Below are 26,402 nucleotides of genomic sequence, written 5' to 3'. Positions count from 1 at the left end.
TTTTTGATACACAAATATATACACATTTATACGTGTCATTATGTGATTAAATGATTTTGAATTAAAATGAAAACAATACTCAATCATATGATGACGTATATAAATGTGTATACATTTATGTGTTTAAAGTAGGTACGCATAATTTTCACCAACAAAGGTTGGTGATATTAGCATTTTATTTTGTTCATGCAAACTAAAGCTTTAACTTATATTTTCTTTCGCTCAAAATTTACGTAATCATATATTGTCACTTCAATTTATATAAATTATTAAGAAAAGTTTATATAAATAATATTATTTCTTTATATTTGGAAGTTTTGGAATGCAAGTAATTCCACATAGGGAAACAAATCAAATTCCACTTTGTTATTTTATATACTTATAAGCAACTTTTAGCTAAGTATATATTAAGAATTAGAATACTGTTTTTCTAAATACTGAAATTAAATACTTTATATATTTAGCTGAACAATAAATACTTTAATCGATTGCTATTCTTTTGGGTGGTTAGATTGATGTTGATTAAAATAAAAAAGGAAGACTAAGATAAAAAATAATAATTGTAATTTTCAATCACAATAACAGCATGTAGATGACTGGCTTATAAAGACATATAATGTAAACATGAGAATTTGAGATCAATCTGGTACATGCATGAACAAATCTACATAAAAATAAAATAAAATTATATATATAAATAAATTATTTAAATTTATCTGTATAAATTGAAGTGATTGATCGTGATTGGGTGATATGATTATTTAATCAGATACTGTCAATTCAGTTTGTATAATTTGTTTATTTATGTAGTATTACTTTTCTACAAAATAGCCGTAATTTAGGCACAAAAAAGTTTCTATCTGCAAGAGATTTTGATTCGGATGCGGCAAGATTTAGAAATTCTCCTTGTGAAATTCAAATCGGGTTGGAGTCTCCAGAGTAAATTCAGCGCAAAGATCCTTCAGGGTTTTTGTAAGGGTAGCACTTCCACAATAGAAAACACCTGCAACAACCCAGAATTAATACAATTTTTTTTTTTTTAATCAAACTCAATTCCTACCTGTAAAAAATAACCAAACCAAATAAAAATTATTGTTACCAATTCGAGCAGAGTCATGATCACTTGCCAATTGGTTGAAAACCTTTCTCCAATTAGGCCTTGAGAAATGCGTTTTTATCTGTCATTAATTATTAATCAATGTTATAAAAATACAAATAAAATAAAAAATTATGCCTTGATTCATGTTTAGTGGGTTAATTAATACCCGGCTCTGGGAAACAATGTCAACTCCATTCTTGGCATGTTGCAGTTTCTGCACCATGCCAATAAGCGCAGACCTTGCATCTCCTTCTTCATACACACTCGTCAAGTAATTGTGCATATCTATTACATTCTGTATCATTGTTCAATAAAGGTAAGTAAGTGATTGATGTTATATATATAAGCTTTGTGATATCAAAAACTTACATTAACATCATGATCTGCAATGTCATCCATGACTCCTTTAAACCATTCAAAGGAACCTTGTTCTCTTGTCACCCAATAGAAGTAAGCTCTCTCGGGACCATTCCTATAACCATTCTCTGTGAATACCTGTATCATCAGTCAAATTCCTTGGTTAATTCAACTGATATCATCAATGATTAATTAAAGTTCTGTGATCTTGTTTGAATGTTGGCTTACAGGGTCGTCATTTGACTTGATGTGATTCAGGAGATCCTTTATAATACTGATAAATGGAGTTGCTCCAATTCCCAATCCAATGAGTAAGAGGATGTCATATTTCTTGTAATCCTGAGCTGGGGCTCCGTATGGTCCCTTGATAAGGATTCTCGGAAAGCTGCAAGGATGCATGCAACAAAGACAATATAATTAGCAGTTAATAATGAAGCAATTAAGACCCGTAAAGCAAATAATATTAAAATTAACTGGTTTAGTTTTTTCTCGCCTGGCTTGTATCTGTTCAAAATCTACATTATCGGATTCTGAATTTTTTGCCGCCGTTCTAGTTTCCATTCTCATCAGGCCCTTGCTTGTTGGTTGCGCTTTTGGAGGGTCGCAGACCTGCATATAACATATATGTACTGTTATAAAAAATGTATTATTTTCCAGGGATGACAGCAGGCGAATAAGATGATGACCCGTTCGAATCTCTCTTTAAGTTCAGTAGTCCAGTCGCCCAAGGTCCGTATGTGGACACTCAAGTAGTAATCTCCGGGTGCAGAAGTGATAGAAAAGGGATGCCTGTATAAAAACAGCTAGCGGGTTCATTTGAATATAAAAATATAATCATTTTTCAGATTATCATCTGAAAAATGTATTTACCATTCAAAAGGTGATATATCAGGACACTTGACAAAAAGGTACATTCCACTTTGGTATTTGAAGCTTGAAGGTTTAGTCATGTACAAGGCTAAAACGTTTCCTGTGTAAATAACTGCCTGCAATTGTATATCATAAAATTCCATTCATCATTCACCAGTACTTGGAGATTGAATGGAAAAATTAAACGGAAAAATTGATTGGAAAGAAGGAAACCTTAATGATGTCCACCCGATGACTGTTATCTGAATAAGAGGAAAGGATTCTTTCTCTAGCATAAAATATGACTGGTACAATAAGATACATCCATGTCTACAAAGAAAAAGAAAGAACTTAAGCCAGCAATTAGTTATAATTAGAAAGCTAAATCCTAAATGTGTAAGTGAAAACTGTATGTACCGTTTTCTGGTACCAGGGCTTGTCAAAAATGAGAAACCATCCATGCATGAATACCAGCACATAGGCCAAAGCCAACAAATGATGTGCATACCAGAAGGAATTGAATCCTGCTAAGTGGTGGAAAATCCCGGGTAATTTGACGACATTCTTTCGGAAATAGTGGGTTGCAAGTGTGAATGAAAAGGCCATAATAAGTAAGGAGAATATGCCTGTCAGGCCTACAGTAGAGAACAACAAATCCACATAACTTGGCTGCTGAAAATGTACAGCAGGACCGGCAATAATCATGAACTTATGTCTTGGAAAAGAACTAATTCTCGGGTAATTACACAAGAGATGAAATAATGTATGTATAACACTTCCAATTGCTATTCCCGCTGCAATCATCTTGTGAAAGTTTAAATTGTCGTCAAAAGGGATTATTTTATGAAGAAATGTTGATCTAAGCCAGGTGAGAGTTCTTCTACACACTGTAAAAAGAACAAGAGCCATATTGAATTTGATAGTCTCCCCACAACCCTTGGCAAAACAGACGCAATAGCCTGTGATTTGGAATGTGGGTGCCGATTGATATTCGATGAATTTCCACATGAAGAGTGCTATATTTGCAGCTATAAATAAAGCGAAGATCCATATTCTTTTTAAATTTTCATAGAAAAATTCAGTTGCATTATGAATGATTCTGCCATGAGTGGTTCTATATTGTTGGGGAATCATGGCTTTTGTAAGGTTCTGAGTCCCGCTTCCGAGCTCGTCGCCCTCTTCCGAGACCATTCCTCTTAGTAGAATTTCTAGTTGCCACATCTTTTCAATCAAATGTAAAACAAATTGAGAAACTAAAATAAGTTAAAGGAGAATATGTACATACATATACTAAAAAATAGTTGTAAACTTATTATACCTCTATGTATCCCTTATGATCAGGATCAAGCTTTTCCATGATTAAAGCTGCGTACGTTGCAGCATTATCTTTGAGATTTGAGAGCTTATTTGCAGAGGCACTCAAGACTATGACCTTTATCCATAAAAAATTGTAAGGAGTTTTAATTTCTAATGAAATAGAAGAAATAAATCAAGAACAATTCACCGTTACGAATATATATTGTGTCCTCACCTCCTGTACCTCCTGCTCTGATAGCATCCCATCGCCGTTCTTATCACACCTGAAAAATTAGCCTTATAAAATCTTATATTTTATGCTGAAATGTAATATAAAAATTGATCTGCAGAAGATGTTTACATGTCAAAGAATATTTGAAGTCGAAGATCAAGATCTTTCTTGGTCATGTCTTCCCAAAATAATCTCACTTGTTCCTTGGTTATTCCATTTTCAGCGTCAATTTGCCTACGTCGTGCTAAGGCATCGAATAGTTCCATAGAAAATTCCTTTGATTCTCCCATTCCTGTTAAACATTCCTGTTTGATCAATCTCAAAACGAAAGGCAACTGAAAAATTAAAAAAGAAAACGTTATACAAATATTATATATAAATTATTACCAACGCATATGCCAAATTTTTCTTTAGGAAGCTTCCCATTGACTGCAAATTGATTAAAACGCTTTTCAATGGATCTCCATGCATCATTCTCCTTGCCTGTAACAGTTCTATCAAGGAAACGTAAACTCTGAAGTCCTCTGGCTGCTGCGGAAGCCGTCCTGTCAATCTGAGCAGGCTGATTGTTACCACCACCACCACCAGCAGCAGAAAGGAACCCACCCTTCTTCTTAATGGATGTCGCAGCGGGAGGTTTTGATTTTGAAGACATGGCTCTAGTCGGACCTGAACCCGGACCCGGACCCGCGTCATCGTTGATGGGCACATCATCCATACGATCAACCTCCACGCTCTCAAGTATCCATGAGCCCGACTCTTTTCCGTTTGTTGTGGTTCCCATCCCAGAGACCACGATAATAAGCTAGTCTATCTCTTGATCTTCTGCTTCTTCTCAGGAAAGAAAAAAAATGTTGACGATCAAGAGAAATTTATTGTTTTTGTTATGGGAAAGAAGGAGAGAATTAAAAGGGAAAAGAGAATGGTCAATATTGAAGATTTAGGAGGAAGAAGAAGTGAACGTATAGATTGTTGAGCTTGTTTAAATATAGTAAAAATATTTTTAATTAAACCAAAAATATGTTACCTTCTTTAATTAGCACTGTTACTACAGTTTCCTAGGGATAACGCTAGTGTACTAGTGTTGTCTCCCAATTTAGTTTTCACGTAAAACAAGACAAAAATAACTGAAATTGGTCTATCATTGATTGACCCATAATTTGTACGTACAAACTGAACGTCAACCGTCAAAACTGTTCCCCATACACCCAATAATAGATTGTCAACTCAGCATAAAAGATCTCTTTTCTCACCATTTTGACCCATAATTTTGTTTTCACGTAAAACCAGACAAAAAAAGCCACGCATTTTTTATGCTATAAATAGACTCTTTTTATTCCGACGTGTATATTAGTATGCACTTTCTAATCTGATTAGATTTAAATTAAATTTATTTAAATTTAAATTTAAATTCAATTAAAATAAGTTTGAAATTAGCCCATTCTAAATAAATTTGAATTCAAATTTGAGTTATTTATTAAACTCATAAATTAAAAATTTTAATACAAAATAATATTATTTTGATTAATATGTATTAAAATAATATTATCATTTTAATAATAAATTAATTAAAACTTAAATTCAAACTGAACTTAAATTTAGTTATAAAGAACTTGATAAGCCTAAGCTTAAACTTAAGCTCTATTTTTATAAATTAAATCGAGTTTAAGCTCAATTCAATTGTACTTTTCAATTGTAAATATGATATGCTTTATATTTATATTTAGTAAGGTTTCAATCTGTTACGTATACACTTTATACTATAATACAAAAGGGAAAAATATTTTAAAACTAATTTAAGTTAAATTTTACATGAAATTACGACAAGCAGCAAATTTTTTCAAGAACCATAAACTCACCTACATTAATATTGATTTATATAAAGATGAAATACATTCTTTATATCATAATTTGCATCAAAATCAATGGGAGTCTAATTTTTATTTATACATTATTATTCAATTGTATGGATCTTAAATTTTCTTATACAATAAAATTATATATACATATTTTTGATATATAATTTGAATATAAAAATAATATAATATTATATAATTGAATAATTTTAAATTAAAATAAAATAACACCCACTGTGTAGCCAAATTCTTATATAATAAAACTATGAGTACATATTTTTTATGTACTTTTGGATACACATATAATATAACATTATATGATTGAATAAGTTTAAATTAAAAATAAAATAACACATACTATATATTAAAAATATGTATACATAATATTACTCTTTATTATCAATAAAATTATACCTACCACACATGTTTATCTTGAGAAATTTGGACATCCAATTGTTACAAGTTAATTGATTTAAAACATATATGATTTCATTAATGTCTTGAATACAGGATTTGGGCTCGATTGTTAAAGAGCTATTGAAATATAATTGATTTCTCTCCCTTACTCTTGTACACATTAATTGCATATCAAAAATAATGGTAAGTTAAATTCGCACAAGAAGTAGATTGGCTAGCCTTATGTATTCATTAGATGAATATCAGTTACACTCTATTTAAGTTTAATATTACGTAAACCCTTTTATATTTAGAGACTAATAATATTTTAGTTCATGATTTATTATTAAATTTAGAATTTATGTTAATTACACATGAACCATATTAAAAAAAATATGTGTATGTTCTCTTATTCGGTTTATAATGTCATTAAACAATTTATGATTTAATAATAAAACATAATTCGTAAAATAAAACTAAAGTAATTCTTAAATCAATCAAACATTAATCATTATAATAAAATTATATAGATAATTTTTGTGTATAATTTTATATATAAATAATGATGTATCATTATGTAATTATATGTTATTTTATCTTTAATTTTTAATTATCTAATTACATGATAACGGGTTGTTTTGTGTACAAAAGTTGAACGTATAAGATTACTCTAATCATTATTAAGCAAAAACTCGTAAAGATTATAATAGGCATATACCATTAATTTGACATATTTCCTTACTTGTATCACATTATACATTTTATATTTAACATAACCTGTAATGAAGGACCCTAATTTATCCTCTTAACATACTAATTTATGTGATTCAAGAACCCTAAACTTAAGTATATTAATATTGACTCATATAAAGATGCAATACATGAGCTATATTTTAACATGCATCAAAATCAATATAAGTCCCTAATTCATATTTACCCATCATTTAATTATTGATCTTATATTTTCCCCAACTTTATCCCAAGAAGTTTGAACATCCCATCGCCATAAATTAATTTAATTAAAATATAGATGATTCCGATGTTGTCTTGAGTGTGTGATTTTGGCTTGATTGCTAAAGAGCAATTAAAAAAGGACCAAACTTACATAGTCCTTACATAAATATTAATTACAGTCTCTTAATGTGGATTATACTATATAAAACTCTTTATATTCACTAATAATACTTTAATATATAATTTATTATTAAACATATATTTTATATTAATTACATATAAACCAGACTAATGAAGCTATTTTTATCATCTCCATTGAATAATGTTATCTACTTTTATAATTAGAATAATATTATGTATTCACATTTTTTATATATAATTTAGATAAATAAATAATATATTAAAAAATATTTATAATTTATATAAAAAATAATTACAAGGATGTGACAATGTATTTGAAGAGTTAAAATCTGGAAGCAAAGTTGTTAAATATTAAATATAAATAATGATTTAAGTGGTTTATTCTTTTTTAACATAAAAATTCAAACAGAGAATTATTCCAAGTAACAAAAGCCGAATTTCAAAATGTTCGGACAGACTAACATAGGATGTTATAATATAACTCGTCGTCCCGTACCCTTCACATTTGATACGACGTCGTAGGCCTCATGAGTGGTCTGATGGCGCTCAATCGGTTAGAGGAGGGTTGAGATCCAACGGCCGGAAACTTTCTAAATCACAAAACCCAGGCAAGATGGACTCAACAGCGGTCACTTCCAACTCGGTAACTGACTCAACGAGTCACTCACCTTCTTTCTCAAACACCAAACCCTTCCTTTTCACTCTTCTTTTCTCTACCTCTGCACTGACGCCTTCTCTCTGAGCCCTTTTCGGTCTTTTTACCACAATCTCCTTCTCTCCTAATCAGACGGTCCACACCTATCCACGTCGCTATCGTCTTCTTCATCATCATCGTCAACATCATCACCTCTCACTCTTTCTTCTAGCTATCTCCTTATATTATTAAACCGCGGCTTTCTTAGGGTTTCTCTTATTGACATATAAATCCAAAATTATGATAACAACTGTCTCCGAAAATATTCGCCACTTCTCGCACCGTAGATCACGTTTCGAATTTGCTGCTTAACCCTTCAATTTCTAATTCAGTCTCAATTTATTGCGAATGAGGTACTTTTTGGGCAATATCTGAAATTGTTGTTCTTTTTCGCATTTGACAGGTTTTTTTTTTTATTTGTTTGATTGAGTCACGGTGAAAATTTTTGAAATTCGGTGATTAACGAATTTTATATTAGGAATTGTTATTGTGATTTGTGATTAATGGCGATAGAGAAGAACAATTTCAAGGTTTCTCGTTTTGATTCGGAGTTTTCTCCGAATAGTAGGGGGACTATGTCAAGTGATGAGGACGAGCTTCAAAGACGAAGCTCAGCCGTTAATGAATCATCTGATGATGATGATGAGTATGATGATGCAGATTCCGGTGCTGGTTCGGATGACTTTGACTTGCTTGAATTAGGTGAAACCGGGGCAGAGTTCTGCCAAATTGGGAACTTAACTTGTACTGTTCCTTTTGAATTGTATGATCTTTCGGGTTTAGAAGACATATTGTCTGTTGATGTGTGGAATGAATTGTTAACTGATGAGGAGAAGTTTGGGTTAGCCAAGTATTTACCTGATATGGATCAAGATACTTTTACAAGGACGTTGAAGGCCCTTTTTGAGGGTGAGAATATCCACTTTGGGAGTCCGATTAAGAAGTTGTTTAATATGTTGAAAGGGGGCTTGTGTGAGCCAAGAGTAGCACTTTATCGGGAGGGATGGAATTTCTTTCAGAAGCGGCAACATTATCATCATTTGAGGAAGCATCAAAATACTATGGTTAGCAATATTTGTCAAATGAGGGATGCATGGAGTAACTGTAGGGGGTATAGTATTGAGGAAAAGCTTAGGGTTTTGAATATTGTGAAGAGTCAAAAGAGCTTGATGTATGAGAAGATGGAGGATTTTGAGAGTGATTCATCAGGACAAGAGGAATCAGGGGATGGGTTCAGGAGCAAAATGCTTGAGGATAGAAAATCTTTTCAAAAAATGCGGCATCGTTCTCCATATGCGGTGGGTTCAGATTTGGATTTTCCTCAAGGACAGCTGATGAGTTTGGAACCAGTAAAATACGGGAAGCAGAATGCAAAAGTTACCTTGAAGAAGGCTGGGTCAAAATTGCATTCTGGGGGCCGCTTTATGGATATGAGTTCTGGGCCATATGGTTCAGGAGTAACTTCTCGAATGAATAAAGGAGCAGGGTATGAGTCAAGGGTTTCTCTACGGAGAAGGGATCAGTTTGTTAACAATGATAATGATGTTGAAGATCCATTGTTTGGAGGGGGTATTCAAAGGGATCAAAATTTTGCACGGGGTAGCATGACAGAAAAATCTGGCGTTTTGAAAATGGGAAAGAAGCCCGACTTTTTGAGAGGTGAGGAATCAGGCAGTGATGGCTTCATGGGTTTGTCTATCTCAGCAAGGCATGATTTACAGGCCTATCGTAAAAACAAGAATATAAGTCAGTTGTCTGAGGCAAATGCATATACATCAAACCCTTCTACTGTGAGAAAGTTTTCAAAGAGGGCTAAGTATCCTGCAAATTCCCAGCAAACAGTTGGAGACTTAATTAAGTCTCTAAAAAACCGACCACAGCTACCACTGAAAGGAAGTCGAGCAGAATTGTTGGATCATGAAGAACCATGGTATAACAGAACTCAAGGAGAGACATTCTCCTATGATTTGCCTTTTAAATCTGATGATTGGCATAGTAGAAGCAAAAAATGGAAGATAGGGAAAGTGTCTCCTGATATCAAGTTTAGATCATACAAAGCTTCCTCACCGATGAGTGATAGATTCCTACATTCTGAGTTCAGAGTGAAGCCGTCACAGGAGAAGAGGAGAGGGAATTTCGTAAAGAACGGAGGGTGGGATATGACAGCAGTGAGAGGTAAGAGAAAGCATGTAAAAAATGAAGAAACAGAATCAGACTCATCTGAGCAATTTGATGATGATAATGATGATGATGATGACGATGACGATGACGACATCAATCCTATAATGAGGAGAAAGTTAGCCTACCCTGGTGGTGTTGCTGAAGGCTCTCAATTTTCTTCACTGAAGTCAGGTCTGGATGCTCGGAAGTCCAAATTTATAAAGAAAGATAAACTAGAGAATACATGGGCGCTTGACGGAATCACAAATTCATCCAACATGATGGATGGCTTTAGCGAGCATGCACAAATACCGGGTATGAAGAACTACTCTTTGAAAGCAAAAAGAAAGGGCAAGATGAGTGATAACAGTCCCTTCCATAATTCTACTGCTAGAGTTTTGGAAGATAGCTCTCTGTCAGGCTTGGGAAAATTTAAAGATAATGATGACAGGAAACCTATCCGCAAATTTGGCAAGAATGGCCAATTATGGGAGGAACATGGAGAAAGGATGCACCTGTCCTCACTGAAGGCCTTTCTTGCTGAGAGAAAGCAGAAAGCAGAACTTGCCGTTGAATATATTGTTGATGAGGATGATGATTCACTTGAAACACAATTATTGGTTAATGGTGGCAAACTGGGCAGAGTGGGGAAGAAAGGTAGGGAAAAATCTGAGGCTTCATTAGTAGAGTGCAATTTGGTGATGAAGAAGAGAAAAGCGAAAGGGGATGTGATGGATGTGGATGGGAGAGATCAGCAACAAATTGATGATTCCACTTTCTTGAAGAAGAAGGGAAAAAGGAAACTGGAGGCTGATGCTGGTACTCCATATTTGGAAACTTCTGAACTACCTGTTGCAGAAGTAGGAACTGCTGGTCTTGAGCTGGAAACTAAACCACAAAAAAGGCCTTTTACTTTGATTACACCTACAGTTCATACTGGCTTCTCATTCTCCATTATACATCTTCTTTCAGCAGTTCGTATGGCAATGGTTACTCCACTTACAGAAGATTCATTAGAAGTTGGCAAACCTATAGAGGAGCAGAGTGAAAAGCATGAAGCTGAAGTTAATGGTGTTGCTTCTAACGAGAATGGTGAGGTCAGTAACTCAGATCAGTCTGGGCAAGGGAAGTTGCCATCTCTTCCTGTTCAGGAGATTGTTAACCGTGTGAGATCAAACCCTGGGGATCCTTGTATTCTTGAGACACAGGAGCCACTTCAGGATTTGGTCAGAGGAGTTCTCAAGATATTTTCGTCAAAAACAGCACCTCTGGGGGCAAAAGGGTGGAAGATGCTTGTGACGTATGAAAAATGTACGAAAAGTTGGTCCTGGGTTGGGCCAGTGTCTCATAACTCAACTGATCATGAGATGATTGAGGAGGTGACTTCTCCTGAAGCTTGGGGAATTCATCACAAGATGCTTGTCAAGTTGGTTGATTCATTTGCAAATTGGCTGAAAAGTGGTCAGGAAACCCTTAAACAGATAGGAAGTCTTCCTGCTCCTCCTGCATCGTTGATGCAATTCAACCAGGATGAGAAAGATCGGTTCAGAGACCTAAGAGCTCAGAAGAGCCTTAACACTATTAGCCCAAGTACTGAAGAAGTGAGAGCTTATTTTCGTCGGGAAGAAGTCCTTAGATATTCCATTCCTGATAGGGCTTTCTCTTATACAGCTGCTGATGGCAAAAAATCCATTGTTGCACCATTGAGAAGGGGTGGTGGTAAGCCAACTTCAAAAGCCCGAGACCATTTTATGTTAAAACGTGATCGACCACCACATGTTACAATCCTGTGTCTTGTGAGAGATGCAGCTGCCAGATTACCTGGTAGTATTGGCACCAGGGCAGATGTTTGTACTTTAATAAGAGACTCTCAATATGTTGTTGAAGATGTTTCTGATGCGCAAGTTAACCAAATTGTTAGTGGAGCATTGGACCGTTTGCATTACGAACGTGATCCTTGTGTGCAATTTGATGCTGAGCGGAAATTGTGGGTTTATTTACATAGATATAGAGAAGAAGAAGATTTTGAGGATGACGGAACTTCATCTACAAAGAAATGGAAGAGGCAGAAAAAAGATCCTACTGAGCAATCTGAACAAGCAGCAGTAACTGTGGCTTTTCATGGGACTGGTGATCAGGCTGGATATGAGTTGGGCTCCAATCTCAATGTTGAGCCACCAACTATTGATGATGATAAGAAACCAGAGACAGGTGATGGTAGACCAAATGCAGAGGACAATGTCAATAACAATCATGGGTCTGAGCAAGGTAACACACACCATGGTCATCCCATGGTTTGGGAGGCTCTTGACTTAAATCCTGTGCAAGAGAACAAGTTACTATGCCAAGAAAATTCAAAAAATGAAGATTTTGACGATGAAACATTTGGAAGAGAAAGACAAGTTGGACTCTTAAGCGCAAGCTTATTGTGATGAAATTTTCAGGTAGTTTTCGTTGTCATCATGCCTTGTTTTTTGTTGCTTGAATATATATTATAATGTAAATGAGTTTTAGATGGTCTGTACAGTCTTTTTATTAATTTTCATTATCATAATATTATTTGGTTGTCAATTTGCCGTACATGGTATGACAGAAATGCATAATCTGGAGGTTCAAGTGAACTCATTCTACCTTGGGCATTTTTTGGCTCTAATAAGTTAAACTATGTGAGCTACTTGTTAAGTATACTATGGTAACAACCACCAGATGTTGAGGGAGGTCTTCCATTACAAATTATTAGAAACATATGTAGGTTCATGGTGTAATGTACTATTAATATTCCCTAGATGAAGCTCCTGATGAGGCTTGTATCATTACCCTAGATAATGACCCTTTCTAGAGAAGAAAGATATACATTTAAAAGGATATATAAGTTATCAATGACCCAAGATAATGGCCCTTTCTAGAGGAGCATTTAGTTGCTCAAGAACATTTTAGGGAAAATATAGGCCAGTTTGAGAATTGGCATCAATTCTTTTCCTGCTTGGTGCACGTTGTTCATGGGTTAAGTGTTTTAAGTGATGAAACTAAATTTGTGTTAGAATTTAAAACTTGTAGGCTTTCATGTGATTAGAAGGATTTTGTCGTGCCGTAGTTGTTTTTTTTTTATTTATTTAGTTGTGAGAGAAAAATATGGGCTTAATTTTTATTATTGTTTCCATACTGCTTGGGGGTTTTCTAACTAAGCAAAACCTGATTACTTGCAGGTTTAAATGTTCACCTATATTTGAAGGCAACATTCCAGTTGATGTTGTGTTTTATAGATTGAAGATTACATGTATATGGGTTCCAGTGCTAATTTAGATTAGCTAGTCAATTTGTTGAGGCCAAGAATATGTTCAGTGCAGGTGGATTATATAATTCTGCATCCCATAAATAATTTTCTTTTTGTTATATATTCTGATAATTTGATAAAAATAGTTCATTCTGTCCATTGAGCAAGCAACAGTTGTAAATTCATGCATTAAATATGGTGCATATGCCCTCCTTTAATATGAGATAGATGCAAACCCATTTATGCTTTTATTGTCGAAACATGTAGGTGCAAGGGAGTAGTTGTGTACATATTGTGTTTGACTTGTTAGTACTTGTAAGTAGTTAAAAACTGTATAATATGTTAATGGTGGTCGCTAATTTTTATCCTTTGATTTTTTTTGGGGAATAGACAGATATACTAGTTATACTTTGTTTCAATAACTATTGCTCTGAAAGCGGTGGACTAGACAATCTGCCAACATTTTTTTTTTTCTCGCTTTAACCTCATGCTTTTTGCATCCTTCAAGCTATCTTGCTTGATTATGCTAGTATGCTACAGGTTGAGATAATTCAAGGCATTCATTTTTGTGTCTATCAAGTCCAGAGTGATAAAATTATAAATTGTAAGAGTTACTGCTGTTGTGTATGGCATTAGAATATTGTGCTGATTGAGAATTCCCTACTTCAAAGGTAAGTTAAGATCATTGCTTGCAACTTAGGGAGGATGATGTTTACATTATGCTTTTCTCTTGAAAGCCCCATAGGTGGTGGCAGTGGCTGTGGTGGACTCCTAATTTTCTATCTGTGTATTGTATGTGCATCTGCGTAGAGGGATGGAAGTTGAAGGTATGTTGTTCCTCACTGTATTATGGGTTTTTGCTGCCTTTACAAGCTTGACATGCGAGGTTTCTGATGTTAATTTGTATCATTCTAAGTAATGCAGGTTGTCTATCCAACCTGCCTGGGGGCTTTGGCGCTTCTTTTGTTGTTTTTATTTGTGCAACAATGAAGGGGCTATTAATTATGTAATTTGCAAGTTTTAGATATATGTAGCCATTCATCCCAGATGTAGCTGAGGTACCCGACTTGGGCTGGGTAGATAGTTAATGTTTTAAACCACCTTAGTTAAAATGTGCTTGTAGAAATGTTGAGCGGGCCTTGATGTTGGAAAATCAGCCACTCAACGGGCGCATGTGACTGTAGCCTTCCTCCAAAATTGCCCAATTCCAGCTTTACATCTCACTAAATGGGCCATGTAAAATTTTAAACTCTTTGACCCATTAACGCTGATCAACATAGAAACTGTTTGTGCCAAAACTTACTTGTCCAACTGGATCAATGCTCTACTCTTATGTTTGTGATGTCCCTCTAATTTTTTCGTTGTATCAAAATGTAAGAAACACAAGTCTTTGAAACCTGAAATAGGATATTATCATAAATTATGTATTTAGTTTGAGTAATATTTTATTGTCATTAAAAATAAAAAATTATTATAAAAATAGATTTATTGATGTAAAATTATAATTTAATTATTCTATTTAATAAAAATTGATAAGTATAAATAATAATTTTAGTTAGTTGAATAATATAAAAAAATATTAAATTATTATTTTATTTAAAAATTATAATTATTTTTAAATATATTTTATGATAATATCAATAATATTAAGAGGTAATAAAACTGATAAGTCTGGTTGTTTGAACCCAATTCTCCCTAAGGGTTTTAAATTTATGATTCTGAGGGTAGTTTTTGGTACTCCAGAAGTATAAAACGGTATAGTGAAAACAAATTCTCCTTCTCAGTTTATCTCCATTGCAACACCTTAATATTCTGGGTATGGTTGGCAACAATCACAGGGGAGGCATGAACATTTCAGTTTGGTAATCAAATTAAGAATGTTCAACAAAGGCCCTTCTGTTTCCCAAAACCTAACAACTCTCATATCCGATTGAATTTTCTTCTTCAAATTTAGAATTCAGAATTTATCAATGCATCCTAATGTCCCAATGGGAATGTTACGGACATTTAAAACAAATACAAAGCACTTTAAATAATTCTTATCAATGGCCATTGTTATTAGGAGAGTGTTTCAGATAACCATAAAAAAAAAATTTAACCCCATAAAGGACAGTGGGACATCTATTATATATTTCCTAAAGCAAACAATTAATGAATAAGATTGGCCACTCCACCCAATACCCATATATATTCTGTACACACTCTTACCACTGTACTCAATCGTCTTCCTGTGTTCCTCATTCACTTTAGTTAATAGCAGTGAGAGGAACTCTTGGGTCCCTTAACGACTGGGCTGCTTCATATGCCGCCCCTACTATGTGTTTTATATCCCCATTCGCTTGCTTTGCAGATTTTGCATCCCAGAATGACTTCAACAGTTCCTCAAATGCGGGAGTTCTCAGTTCCTCAATTGATGCAATGCTTGGAAGATTGATTGACCTCTTTTTCGGTGTTGAACAAGATGATTCGTCCACCTGAGAATGAAAAATTTGTTAAAGGTCAGAGTAAACTAAGGCACACAAGCACTATGTCTTGAGCTCAATGCACAGTCTTACCATGTATTCAGCCAAAAGACATTTTCCGGCATTTTCTGTAATTTCTACAATCTTGTGGTAGTGACCGCCCTTTAATTCTCTCAAATCCCCACAACAAGGAACAATCATGGAATTGAGATTTGCACTTGCATCTTGGTCAAGTTGCAATGAATCTGCAAGAATTTGAAGGGTTAATTTAAAAAAAAGAAGATCATGATATCATCTGCCTACACTAACTTGAAATCCAACTATAAGCAAATAGATACTGACGGTCAATGGATGTAAGCAGATTGTTGTTTGCAAGATCCACATCTTCAAGAGCAGTTGACACAGCAGAAGAGAAGCGACCACGTAAATTCTGATTGGCTTCCATCCCTCCTCTGGTGTGAAAAGAAAAATGACAAAAGATAAACATATATACATATTTATAATAAATATCTTAGACATTATGAACTGAAAACCTTTTTTTTATAGTAAACAAGAATGTGAGTTGAAAACTTTGGTAATATTGCAGAGAGTCGCATACCTAACAATGGAATCTACAGAAGCAACATTACTCTTTTCCAGACTGAGCAAGGATTCTTGAGCTTTTTGCCACTGTTGTGCACCCATTGAAACCTTCCTCAAACTGCAAAGGTTGTTTAAAGTTCATTAAACAAAAACCGAAAAAAGAAAAAATTAAAGCAGTAGATCCGCTCTAAATATTGCACATAATTATCATTTCACCAACCCATACCAGTTTTGAAGAACCCCTTCCAGGTCTGTCTTTCCACTTTCTACGGCAGAAGTATCCTCAAGATAGTGCATTTCTGTTTTTTCCATATGCAGTTTCCACTCTGCTTTAATGGAACATGTGGAATCTTGCATGGTTGACATTTCTTTCTGTAGATGGTTGGTTCTGCTAGATGCATGTCTCTGGAGATCATGCACTGTCATTTTGACCTGAGAGCATATACAAAAAGTTTTATGATTAGACATACAATCCAAGGAAAGCAGATCAAGAACATGAATATAGCCGAACAGCTGTTTAGCACAGTTACCAGCTGTTTCTTCCTAGCATTTGAACTGGCAAGCAGCTCTGCAACCTTTTCCAACAATTGCCTTTCTTCATTGGCAGCACATTCCTACAAGCATATATATGATAGCATTTTAATTTCAATAATAGAAGGCTCCGATGAAGATCCACACATTTCAAATCTAGCATCATAACCACCTCAAACTTCTTTTCAAATTCAGACAGCTTCTGATCATTGACTGTTTGTGTTTCCTCCACAATTTGAGTTAGATTGGAGGCATGCATGTCTAGGGTCTTAAAAAAGTTGACTGTTATTGTAGAAACTGATCTTGCATTTTCCACAGCTCTGGAATGAGCCTGTATTGTCAATTGCAAATACATTCAGATAAAAAGATATAATTGTTCAAACACCTCTTAAGGAATAGTTAGTTTAAACGTAAAAGAAAGAACTACAGACCTCACGCTGTTGTTGTGCAAATGCAGTTAGCTTCTCCTCTTGATTGTGAAGACCACTTTGAAGATCATTCAGTAACGCATCAGCTTCTGAAGCAATTCCCTTGAAGAGCTGATCATGAAAGTTAAGGTTAGATGCGACCACAAAAGAAAGAGGGGAGGTTTCAATTAAAACTATTAGTTTATGTGTCACTAACATCTTCAAGCGCATGTGAATGTTTAGAAACTTCAGAATTTATATCACCAAAAGTCAACTGAGAATTCTCATCAAGTTCCCCAGCTATACCATCCAAGGCTTTGATTCCAGAACCACACATAGCCTTTAATTTTCCTAACCTTCCTCGAAGTTCTCCAGTAGCCTTGAACACATCATAAGATAATCTTGTTTAGACTGTATATAATGTCTGAAAATGTAAATAGAGCTATATTTCAGATCTTACCTCAGCCTTGGTAGATACAAATGACTGCATGTCTTCCTCCATATCTCTGAGTTGCTGCTCTTGTTGAGTCACAGATGCAGCAACTGTCTTGTGCAAGATTTCAAGCTGCTGGGTTAATTGGGATTGGAATTTTTGAATAAGTACTCTATTCCCTTCTTCGATTTTATCCTTCCGCTCTGAAAAGCAATCAAGATCAAGATCAGTCTAGTTTAGCTTATTAGATGATACTTAGATCAGCACTATAATTCCAAAGATACAGACCAATTTTGGAAAATAAATTGGACACATCTGACGCAGCATTTTCCAGTTCTGCACGAAGCTCAAATGCACGCTCAACAAGTGCTTTTTCTGAAAAATTAAAAATGAATGAGTGGCAATGAGTGGCAACGATATTAATAAAAGTGGAAAACTTAGCAGCAAAAGTTTCAAACTACACTATCAAATAATAGACATATGTGATTGTGCAATTCCTTGATAAAAAGTCATTAGATCTATCAAAAGCATCTTATAAACTTCACAGGTGAACAATTGAATGTCTCCACAAGATCCAACTCCAAAAATATTGAATATGATGGTGGTCTTAAACTTATAGCCCAAAATATTTTCTTCTAACTCCTTTTTAACAATGCAAGTATAGGAAGAGACAGCTACTGCAATGTGAAAATGTCCTGCACAATATGACAATTTGCTCACCAGACTTGAGAAGATTGGATATCAGAAATTCTTTTTCTTTAATTGTTGCATTGGCCTGCCTGTGCTTTTCTTCAAGATCAGACAATGTATGTTCGGTTTCCTCGAGTTTTTTCTGAAGTTATGGAAAAAAAGATGTTAGTCATTTCATCTTATTCGAGTAGAAAAGTTATGTGACATAGACAAATAAAATAGTGAAAGGTCAGTAAGTTGACCACCCAATGTGTAAATACCTCAGTTATACCAAGCTTCTCACTTAGCTCTGCAGTCAAAAGTTGCTGAGAATTGTAGAGTTCCTGGAGCTCCATTACTTGCTGCTCACAAATGATGAAATAATGAGCTGAGTCAAAGATGGAAAATTGAAAAGGACTGCAAGAATATATAATAGTAAAAGAAATTTACCTTGTCCTTAGATTCTGATACAAGTTCCATGCGCTCTATTTTTTCGGCCATTGCCTGCATGGAAGGCCAGATACAAAAGAATTCAATAACAAAATCCCCGGCACAACATTAGAACATTAGAACTCAGGCAATAAATGCAGCACTCATTTATCATAAAGAAACTGAACCTTCTTCTCAGCTTCTTCCTGAAGATAACGATCTCTTGGTATGTAGATACCGTTTTTCTCTCTAGCAGCATAGACCTCTGACAGAGCATACAAGAAAACATTAACATATCACACAAATTAATTTTAGAACCCTATAATTTTAGCATAATTTATCTTTATTTGTTTGGTAAAGCTGCAAGAAGCAGCCAACTACCTTGTTTCAGCCGGTCAATTTCAGAGTACAGATCCTTGATCATTGCAGATTTCATCATCTTCTGATTAATCTGATGTGAAAACAAATTAAAATCATAAGCGGGTTGCACGAAACATAATTCATCTTTCAGAACATAAAACCAAGTTGCTAAAACCAGTGTATGTATTATGATGAAAGGAACACAGACCTCTGGTTTGTTCTTGATGTTTTTGGCACGGTGTGCATAATCTAGAGTGCTGAGAGTTTCCTCCAAGGAATGGATGGAAGGTGATATTGTAGCAATGATGCATGTCTTTGTTTTACCTCCCAATGAATCTCTCAATAATCTTGTTAGTTTACTATCCCTGAAATTTGGAGCAAATAGCTTGCACTGAACTCACAGAATTTGCAAACACAGCTAAGTGCCATTAGGATATGCAAACTATATAATCCATACCTGTAAGGGACATGGCCAGAGTGCTCAACAAGAGCATTTATAACACGACCAAGTGTGAGCAAGCTTTTATTTATCTCCCCTGCTTCCCTTGCCCTGCCCTGAAAGAGGTGAATTCTTCTGTCAGAACATTGAAAGTGAAAAGGAAAACCAGAAGCACAGTCTTAAAATAGTAAGATTTTTGCAAAAATCACTGATGATCTCAGTATTCTTGAGCCCCCTCCCTTACCACATTAGTGGTAGTATAGAGTTAACATTGATGAAACTATGGCATACCTCTCTTGCACCAGAACGCGAAATATTTTCAGAACCAGCTAGGTCAACAAGATTAAGCTTTCCACACTTGATCATCTCTTCACCCTCTGGAGTACACTCCTTTATGTGAATTGTAATTGAAAATATCGAATGAGAACGACTACTTTGTTTGTTGAGAAGGGTCTCTGCAGTACGCCTTTTTGCCGAACCTTTTTCTAAGATTTTGTAAATTTCATTAGCAGTAGTCACAATCTCTTCTTCCAAGCCTCTAACAAAAACGCCACCTTTTCCATCTTCCATAAGAGCTATAGGTTTTTTAGATTTATCATCCATAAATTTTGAAGTTTCCTCCAAGGCCAAAAGATCAGATATCTCTTCATTATACAGCTCTAGAAATGTAACTTTCATGCTATACTCGGCACTCTGAGCCTCTAGTATGTCAAAGATTTGTTTAACAGCTCTTGGGATAACTCCTGCATCACTTGGAAATTCCCCATTCTGCAAAAATCAAATAAGTCCAGTCACAAATGCATACAATGAAAACTCAAAATATTATGTTTATAGTAATAGACATTTTCAGACCTTCTTCCTTGCCCCTCCTTCCATTGTGTATGTTTTCCCAGTTCCAGTCTGACCGTAGGCAAAGATAGTGCAGTTATACCCCTCAAGAACTTCATATACAATAGGTGATACAGCCACATCATACAAGTCCTTTTGCTGGGACGTTGGGCCAAAGACCTAAACAAAATACATAACGATCATAATCACAACAGAACAAACAACCACCGATCAAAATGAAATGAAGAAGCAAAATAAACAAAATCAGACCTTGTCAAACAGAAAAGCTCTATCAATCTGCTTGTTCGCAATAATCTGGACAGCAGAAACTTCTCGTCTATTCTCGTGACAAGAAATTACCACGGGTGTGTGTACCCTCATTTCATCCTCATTCAAAGGCCTACAAAATTCAATAAATAAATAAATTACCACTCAGATGTAGGTTTAACCACCTTACCTGCAAATAGTTTTGAAATTAACTTACCTGCAACGCACAATGACCTGCACATTTACACCTTTATCTTTATCATTTTTACTCGAAGTGGAATCGTTAGATCGGAGATCTCGCGCAGATTTATCACTTGAACGCGGGGTCTGTGATGGTGATAATGACACCAAACCTCCTCTTCTCTGCTGTGTCTGTGTAGAATCCATAACTTTTCCTACACATTTGTATCTCATGATCAGATGAATCTCACTGAGTCAACTCAACTCTAACCAAAACAAAGAACCTTATCTAAAAGCGCTAATTCACACCATATACTAGCTCAACAACAAGAAAAATCATCAAAAATATTTTCATCTGCAAACTACATTTTTCAGTGAATCTCAAAATATATTTACTCCAAGTACATACTCGCTGAGTCAACTCAAAAACAAAAATTTAAGAAAAGTACAGTATGAAAACATGAATTTGGTTAAAATAATATAAAAACTTGTGGATCAAAACTCAATGGACCGATTCATCGTAAAATCAGAAGCTTTCGATAGAACTTACAGCAATAAACCAAGAAATGCCGGCCTTTGGATAAGGTGAAGAGATTTTTTAAATCAATGGCGACAATTTTTCAGAGGCCTATAGAGAAAGAGAGAGAAAGAGTAAGCTTATGAGAGTGGATCAATGGCGATTAATTTATTTGTTTCTATTTATATGTAAAATAATATAAAAATATTGAAACGGATTTGAAAGTCTTAATGACGTTAACGGCGTGGTTAGCTTTCGAACGAGTGGAAGACGGCAATGACGGCGTTACGACTAATATTCGACCGTTATAATATAAGGGGACAAGAGGGGAGGAGCTCCCTCAGAGGCAATTAATTAAAACAAGGTACTCTGTCTCTCTCTCTTTTGAAATTAATTCAAAATAGTTGTAATTACAAGATTAACCTCGCGTTTTTTGTGATTAATGATGCTTAATAAGGTTTTAATAAAGTTCGTGTGATTAGGATCCAGTGGAGAATAAAGAATGGCTTTTCTGTCAGTTAATGAAGAAAGAAGTGGGCCCCATTTGATATATTTGAATTATAAAATGTGGAAAATAAATATTTTTCAGTTGAAGGAAGAATTTGAATTTCGGAAACTAGTTCAATTGCAGCGGCAGAGGAGGACATTGGATCGATGGGTGACAAATGCAGGATTTGTTTTGTTTTTCTTATATGATTTGTTTCTAACTAAACAAATTTAAAACCAAAATTTATTAACATTTTAAATGCAGGGTTTAATGCTTAATTACAAGTTAAAACGAATATTATAAAGAATACATAGTATTAAAAAAAATCTTATAATAAATTAATATCTTTATATAGACCAATGTTTGAAGTTTCCTATTTCTTTTAGTAAATTTTTCAGCTAATACATCATTGTCTTAATTACATTACAAGAATGCACAAATATATGTTTTTGTCAAAATCCATTTTGGGGCAAAAAGCAAACACCTTCTTCAACCAAAATTGGCAGCTTTGAGACTCAACAATTTCAATTAAGGCTCATACCCATTTATTTAAATTCTGATTTCATATCAAAATGTTGATGTTTTTGGAACAAAATTAAAACTAAGACATGAATTAAGAGCGGGTGTGTCGGGTAGAAAAGGGGGAAAATGAGAGACTGAAAAGGCAATGTGGGGTTAGCATGTGGTAGCAGAGTTGCCCCACGTGATAAAGAGATAATGAGAGAAAGCACATGGTAGTAGCCATATACTTATGTGCCTTTGAATTTCAAAAACCTTTCATTTCTCTAACCCACGAAATCACCTAAAATATTGACTATGTTACCACATCTTTTTCCTTACCAATATGACCCCATTTCTAAATATGAAAATCTTCAGATTTAAGTTAGAGTATCAGAGTTAGGATCTGTTTCTGCAAACAGAAACATGATTTTCTTAGGCTATGTCCTTGGATATTCAAATTTTGGTAAGAAATCTTAAGGCTGTTACAGTATTACTTTATAAATCTCCTATTGACTATTTCTTAATGATTCTTGTCATTTCCTTTTCTTCAACATTAGTGTAATGCTTAATACTAACTAACCTTTTTCATCATACCAATCCATCTTTTCTTTAACATGTGCCTGCACATCCCACGTGGATGGATCTTGAGCCAACCACATCTCAATACTCACACCTATCTATCTTTTTCTTTTTCCTTCTCAGTTCTTTGTTTCTCAGAAGAGCTGATAAAATCTCAGAAATTTAGAGACTTCAGAAAAGGTAGATGTTTTCTATTTCAGTATTTACTTGGGACATACTCTATATATATGCTGCGTATACTTCACTTCTTCAGTACTCAGCAACACTAAATCTTTTCACTTATCAGTCTCAGTGAAACAGCATTCCCAGTTGTGAATTTTTCGACTGATTGGAAGTGAAACCAGGATTCATGTCATGTGGGTAGAAGCAGAGCCTTATCGTTGAACAAGTAAAGAGAACAGAATAAACACAATGAAAACAATAAAAATGTAAAAGAAAGTAGGTACAGTTGTGCTTTGGGGAAACTTATCCTGCGAGAAGCACATTTTGTGATTGCTTGGAAGGAAAAAGAGACTGGTCCCATGTTTTAATTTATTTTTAAAAAAAATAAGAATAAAAAACCATCTCAGAACCAAAGCTTTTTGAACAACACAGCAGGGTTATGATGGTAGCCCATGTTACTTGGTTCAATGGCATCACATCACTCTTCCGGAATATCACTTTCTCTTAAATAAGTAGTGAATGATAAAACTGTATGAAAAGACTCAAGAGGTTTATAAAATTAATAGACAATTAGAATTTTTAAAAAGAAAGTCTGAGTTTAAGTCTCCACCTGCGAAACCTTCTTTTTATTAAAGGCCAAAAGACTAATTTCTATCTAAAGTTTAATCCATTTCATCAACAAGATTTTAAAAACTCAAATTTTTATCTATCATTTAATTTATATTAAAATTTTTAGTTAATTATAAGAGTAAAATTATCATTTTACTATTAATATTAAAATAAATAAAATTATATCTCAATTTCTCTTCTTAGTTTAAAAAGTTAATAATTTTCTCTCACCAAAAAATTTAAAAAGTTACATTTTTTCCTTTGCTAAGATTTACTTTATTCTCCTTCCTTTTTTAGTAATCAAACTCTAGTCGAGACCAGTCTTCATCCCATCCTTCTCTCTCTCTCATCAACATTGACCCTCGATGAAGTCAGACAAAGCTTTCATCATGCAATTCGTCTTTGTCCAAAGTCAATTTGTGTTATCCATGGTTTTTTCGTGTAATTCAGCCTCGACTTCTTTGTCTTTGGCTTCTTGTTTGTTGTCTTCGAATTCATGTTTTGTTGTCGTCAGGCTTCATCAGGCATCATTGTTGGTGGAAGAGGGAGAATAATGGGATGAAGATCAGTCTCAACCAGAGTTTGGCTGTCGAAAAAGGAAGGGTAAGAAAATAAACTCTAGTAAAGAAAAAATGTAATTTTTTAAATTTTTGGATAAAAAAAAATTGTTAGTTTTTTAAACTAAGAAATAAAATTGAAATATAATGTTATTTATTTTAATATAATGATAAAATAACGATTTTATTCTTATAATTAACTAAAAAATTTAATAAAAATTGAATAATAAATCAACATTTGAGTTTTTAAAATTTTGCGAGTGAGCATTTGAAAACGGACTAAACCTTGGGTGAAAATAATTCATTGGGCGTCCATTAAAATCTTAATTTTGGACCATTAAACAACATTAAGTTTTCGCCGCTTTGTTAGTAAATTTTGAATTTGAAGCTCAAGAAAGATTGTACATGGCTAAACAGGTAGCTGTTTGTCAGGGAGCAGCAAAGAGAATCATTCACTTCTTTGCTTGTTGAACGGTAGGTCAGTTCAGGAATTTCTGTTCATGTTCTGAAGATTAGATAGCCAAAGGAAGCTGAATTGGATAGCAATCGGCGGCTGTTAATTAGTATATTGGAATTTGGTAACACTCTTTTGGCCACAATCCCCATTCCATTTTTATGCACAAGTAATGTCAAGTAAAATTCTCACAGGAAAGAATTTTATACATTGGCAGTCTACCCTTAAGCATGTATCAAAGGTGATAATTACATTTAACAACAATGGCTTATTCAAACCAAATAATAATTATTACTTGCGGATCTTCCATGATTTAAATCATTAGTTTTGACTATTTCATTGCAGCTTCCAATTAGAAGCTCATGTGGGAATACATTGGTATCCAATATTATATGTATATATATATATATATATATATATATATATATATATATATATATATATATATATATATATATATATTTTAAGGTATATAATTAGATATATAAATAATATATTTTTAAATGATTAAATATTATTTTATTTTTAATTTAAAATATTTAATTATATATTATTTATAAATAATTTTATTGAAAATGACAATTCAAATTTCACCTACTGACTTTGAAGTAAGAGTTCTGTCATTGACAACTCCTTCAGGGAATATATTGAACAACTCATAAGAAATTTAAAGAGAAGTGGGTTTATTTCTTTCGGTTTAGTTGCTCATTTTGAAGATGGTTATGTTAAGAGCCATTACTTGTCATGGACGAGGAAATATTTAGCCTTCTAATTTTAAGCATATGAACGAGGGCTAATATTAACGTTTTTTTAAGCTTAATTAGTGGGTTTAAAATGAAGCTACAAAAAAATTGATGTAAACATGTGAAGGCTAACTAGTGTAGATCTGGCAGATATTTCTTCTTCGAAAGGAGCATATTCTGGTCAAAGATCACATATAAGAATCAGCCAATTAATACCTAATGGGCCACCATAGAGCATCAATGCTAGACCAGTTGGGCAAGCAGCCGAAAGATGATGTCCTTGTTCATTGTCTCTGTCCTCTGCCGTATGTAAATCGCCCTGCACAATATGCTCTACGAGGTTTGATTACCGGTGTGATACGGGTTTCTGAGTGGACTTGGACCTGGAGTTGGATCAGAATAAAGTCCAGGAGTGTTTAAATAAGGTTGTGGAGACCCAGGACGAAATTTCAACAGCCCAAATGAGGAAAGTTAACGGAGATGAGCAAAATCCAGCCCAAGTTTCAGCCCGAATAGCATCTGCAGCATCAAAGAGGGTTGAGTTAATAACATGTACCCACCCAGGGTTTGGCCTTTGACCACTTTTTCAATCTTGGCGTAAAAATATTTTCTCACCCAAGTTCAATCATAATAATACTTTCTCCCCAAAAATTAAACTCCATCAATAAAACAATAGTATTAGAAAGTGAAATTACTATTTTATTTAGTTTATGTATATTAAATCTTACATTATGGTCACTCTATAGATTATGTCAACTTTCAATTTTAGGTAAATGATAAAGAAACTATTATAACCTTTAAAGAATAGTTTAAGTGACAAAATAATAGATTTTATCTATAAAAGAATATTGATTTAATTTTTTTAATAACATTTTAAGATTAAATTTTTAACTTATTA

At 34.1% G+C, this 26,402-nt stretch overlaps 3 protein-coding genes across 9 annotated transcripts; 1 reads left to right on the top strand and 2 right to left on the bottom strand.

Moving 5' to 3' along the window:
- Positions 1-837: 837 nt before the first annotated feature.
- On the bottom strand, positions 838-4,617 carry LOC123196416 (putative respiratory burst oxidase homolog protein H). The gene is made up of 14 exons (XM_044610441.1): positions 4,221-4,617; positions 3,963-4,125; positions 3,837-3,885; positions 3,624-3,737; positions 2,723-3,526; positions 2,540-2,635; positions 2,327-2,442; positions 2,143-2,245; positions 1,950-2,065; positions 1,685-1,841; positions 1,469-1,582; positions 1,266-1,394; positions 1,100-1,178; positions 838-1,003 (listed from the first exon to the last, which is right to left on the bottom strand). The coding sequence occupies exons 1-14, from the start codon at positions 4,615-4,617 to the stop codon at positions 894-896; spliced, it is 2,547 nt and encodes an 848-aa protein (XP_044466376.1). The 3' UTR covers positions 838-893.
- A 3,066-nt stretch (positions 4,618-7,683) lies between these two features.
- LOC123208272 lies at positions 7,684-14,606 on the top strand. Of its 7 annotated transcripts, none has more exons than XR_006500754.1 (4): positions 7,685-12,478; positions 13,241-13,381; positions 14,046-14,135; positions 14,233-14,606. XR_006500754.1 is itself a non-coding variant. In XM_044625652.1 (3 exons), exon 2 carries the CDS (start codon positions 8,378-8,380, stop codon positions 12,464-12,466), a length of 4,089 nt encoding a protein of 1,362 aa, XP_044481587.1. In that variant the 5' UTR covers positions 7,684-8,227; positions 8,353-8,377; the 3' UTR covers positions 12,467-12,478; positions 13,241-13,559. The 7 variants fall into 7 exon arrangements, 2 of the variants coding, with proteins under 2 accessions (XP_044481587.1, XP_044481585.1); XR_006500751.1 differs by having other exon boundaries at positions 13,980-14,135; XR_006500752.1 differs by having other exon boundaries at positions 13,980-14,135; positions 14,225-14,606.
- A 708-nt stretch (positions 14,607-15,314) lies between these two features.
- On the bottom strand, positions 15,315-21,590 carry LOC123197372 (kinesin-like protein KIN-5D). Its single transcript, XM_044611640.1, has 23 exons — positions 21,446-21,590; positions 20,933-21,110; positions 20,719-20,848; positions 20,473-20,628; positions 19,912-20,388; positions 19,639-19,736; positions 19,390-19,546; positions 19,203-19,272; positions 19,010-19,086; positions 18,843-18,896; positions 18,674-18,754; positions 18,444-18,555; positions 18,012-18,098; positions 17,751-17,926; positions 17,508-17,669; positions 17,315-17,422; positions 17,056-17,214; positions 16,883-16,966; positions 16,579-16,784; positions 16,369-16,470; positions 16,113-16,222; positions 15,864-16,015; positions 15,315-15,782 (listed from the first exon to the last, which is right to left on the bottom strand). Exons 2-23 carry the CDS (start codon positions 21,100-21,102, stop codon positions 15,555-15,557), a joined length of 3,156 nt encoding a protein of 1,051 aa, XP_044467575.1. The 5' UTR covers positions 21,103-21,110; positions 21,446-21,590; the 3' UTR covers positions 15,315-15,554.
- Positions 21,591-26,402: the final 4,812 nt, after the last annotated feature.

The sequence above is a fragment of the Mangifera indica genome, chromosome 2 (genome assembly GCF_011075055.1).
Source record: "Mangifera indica cultivar Alphonso chromosome 2, CATAS_Mindica_2.1, whole genome shotgun sequence".
NCBI lineage: Eukaryota > Viridiplantae > Streptophyta > Magnoliopsida > Sapindales > Anacardiaceae > Mangifera > Mangifera indica.
Note: the sequence above shows the minus strand (reverse complement) of the source record. Positions and strands in the feature narration are given on the sequence as shown.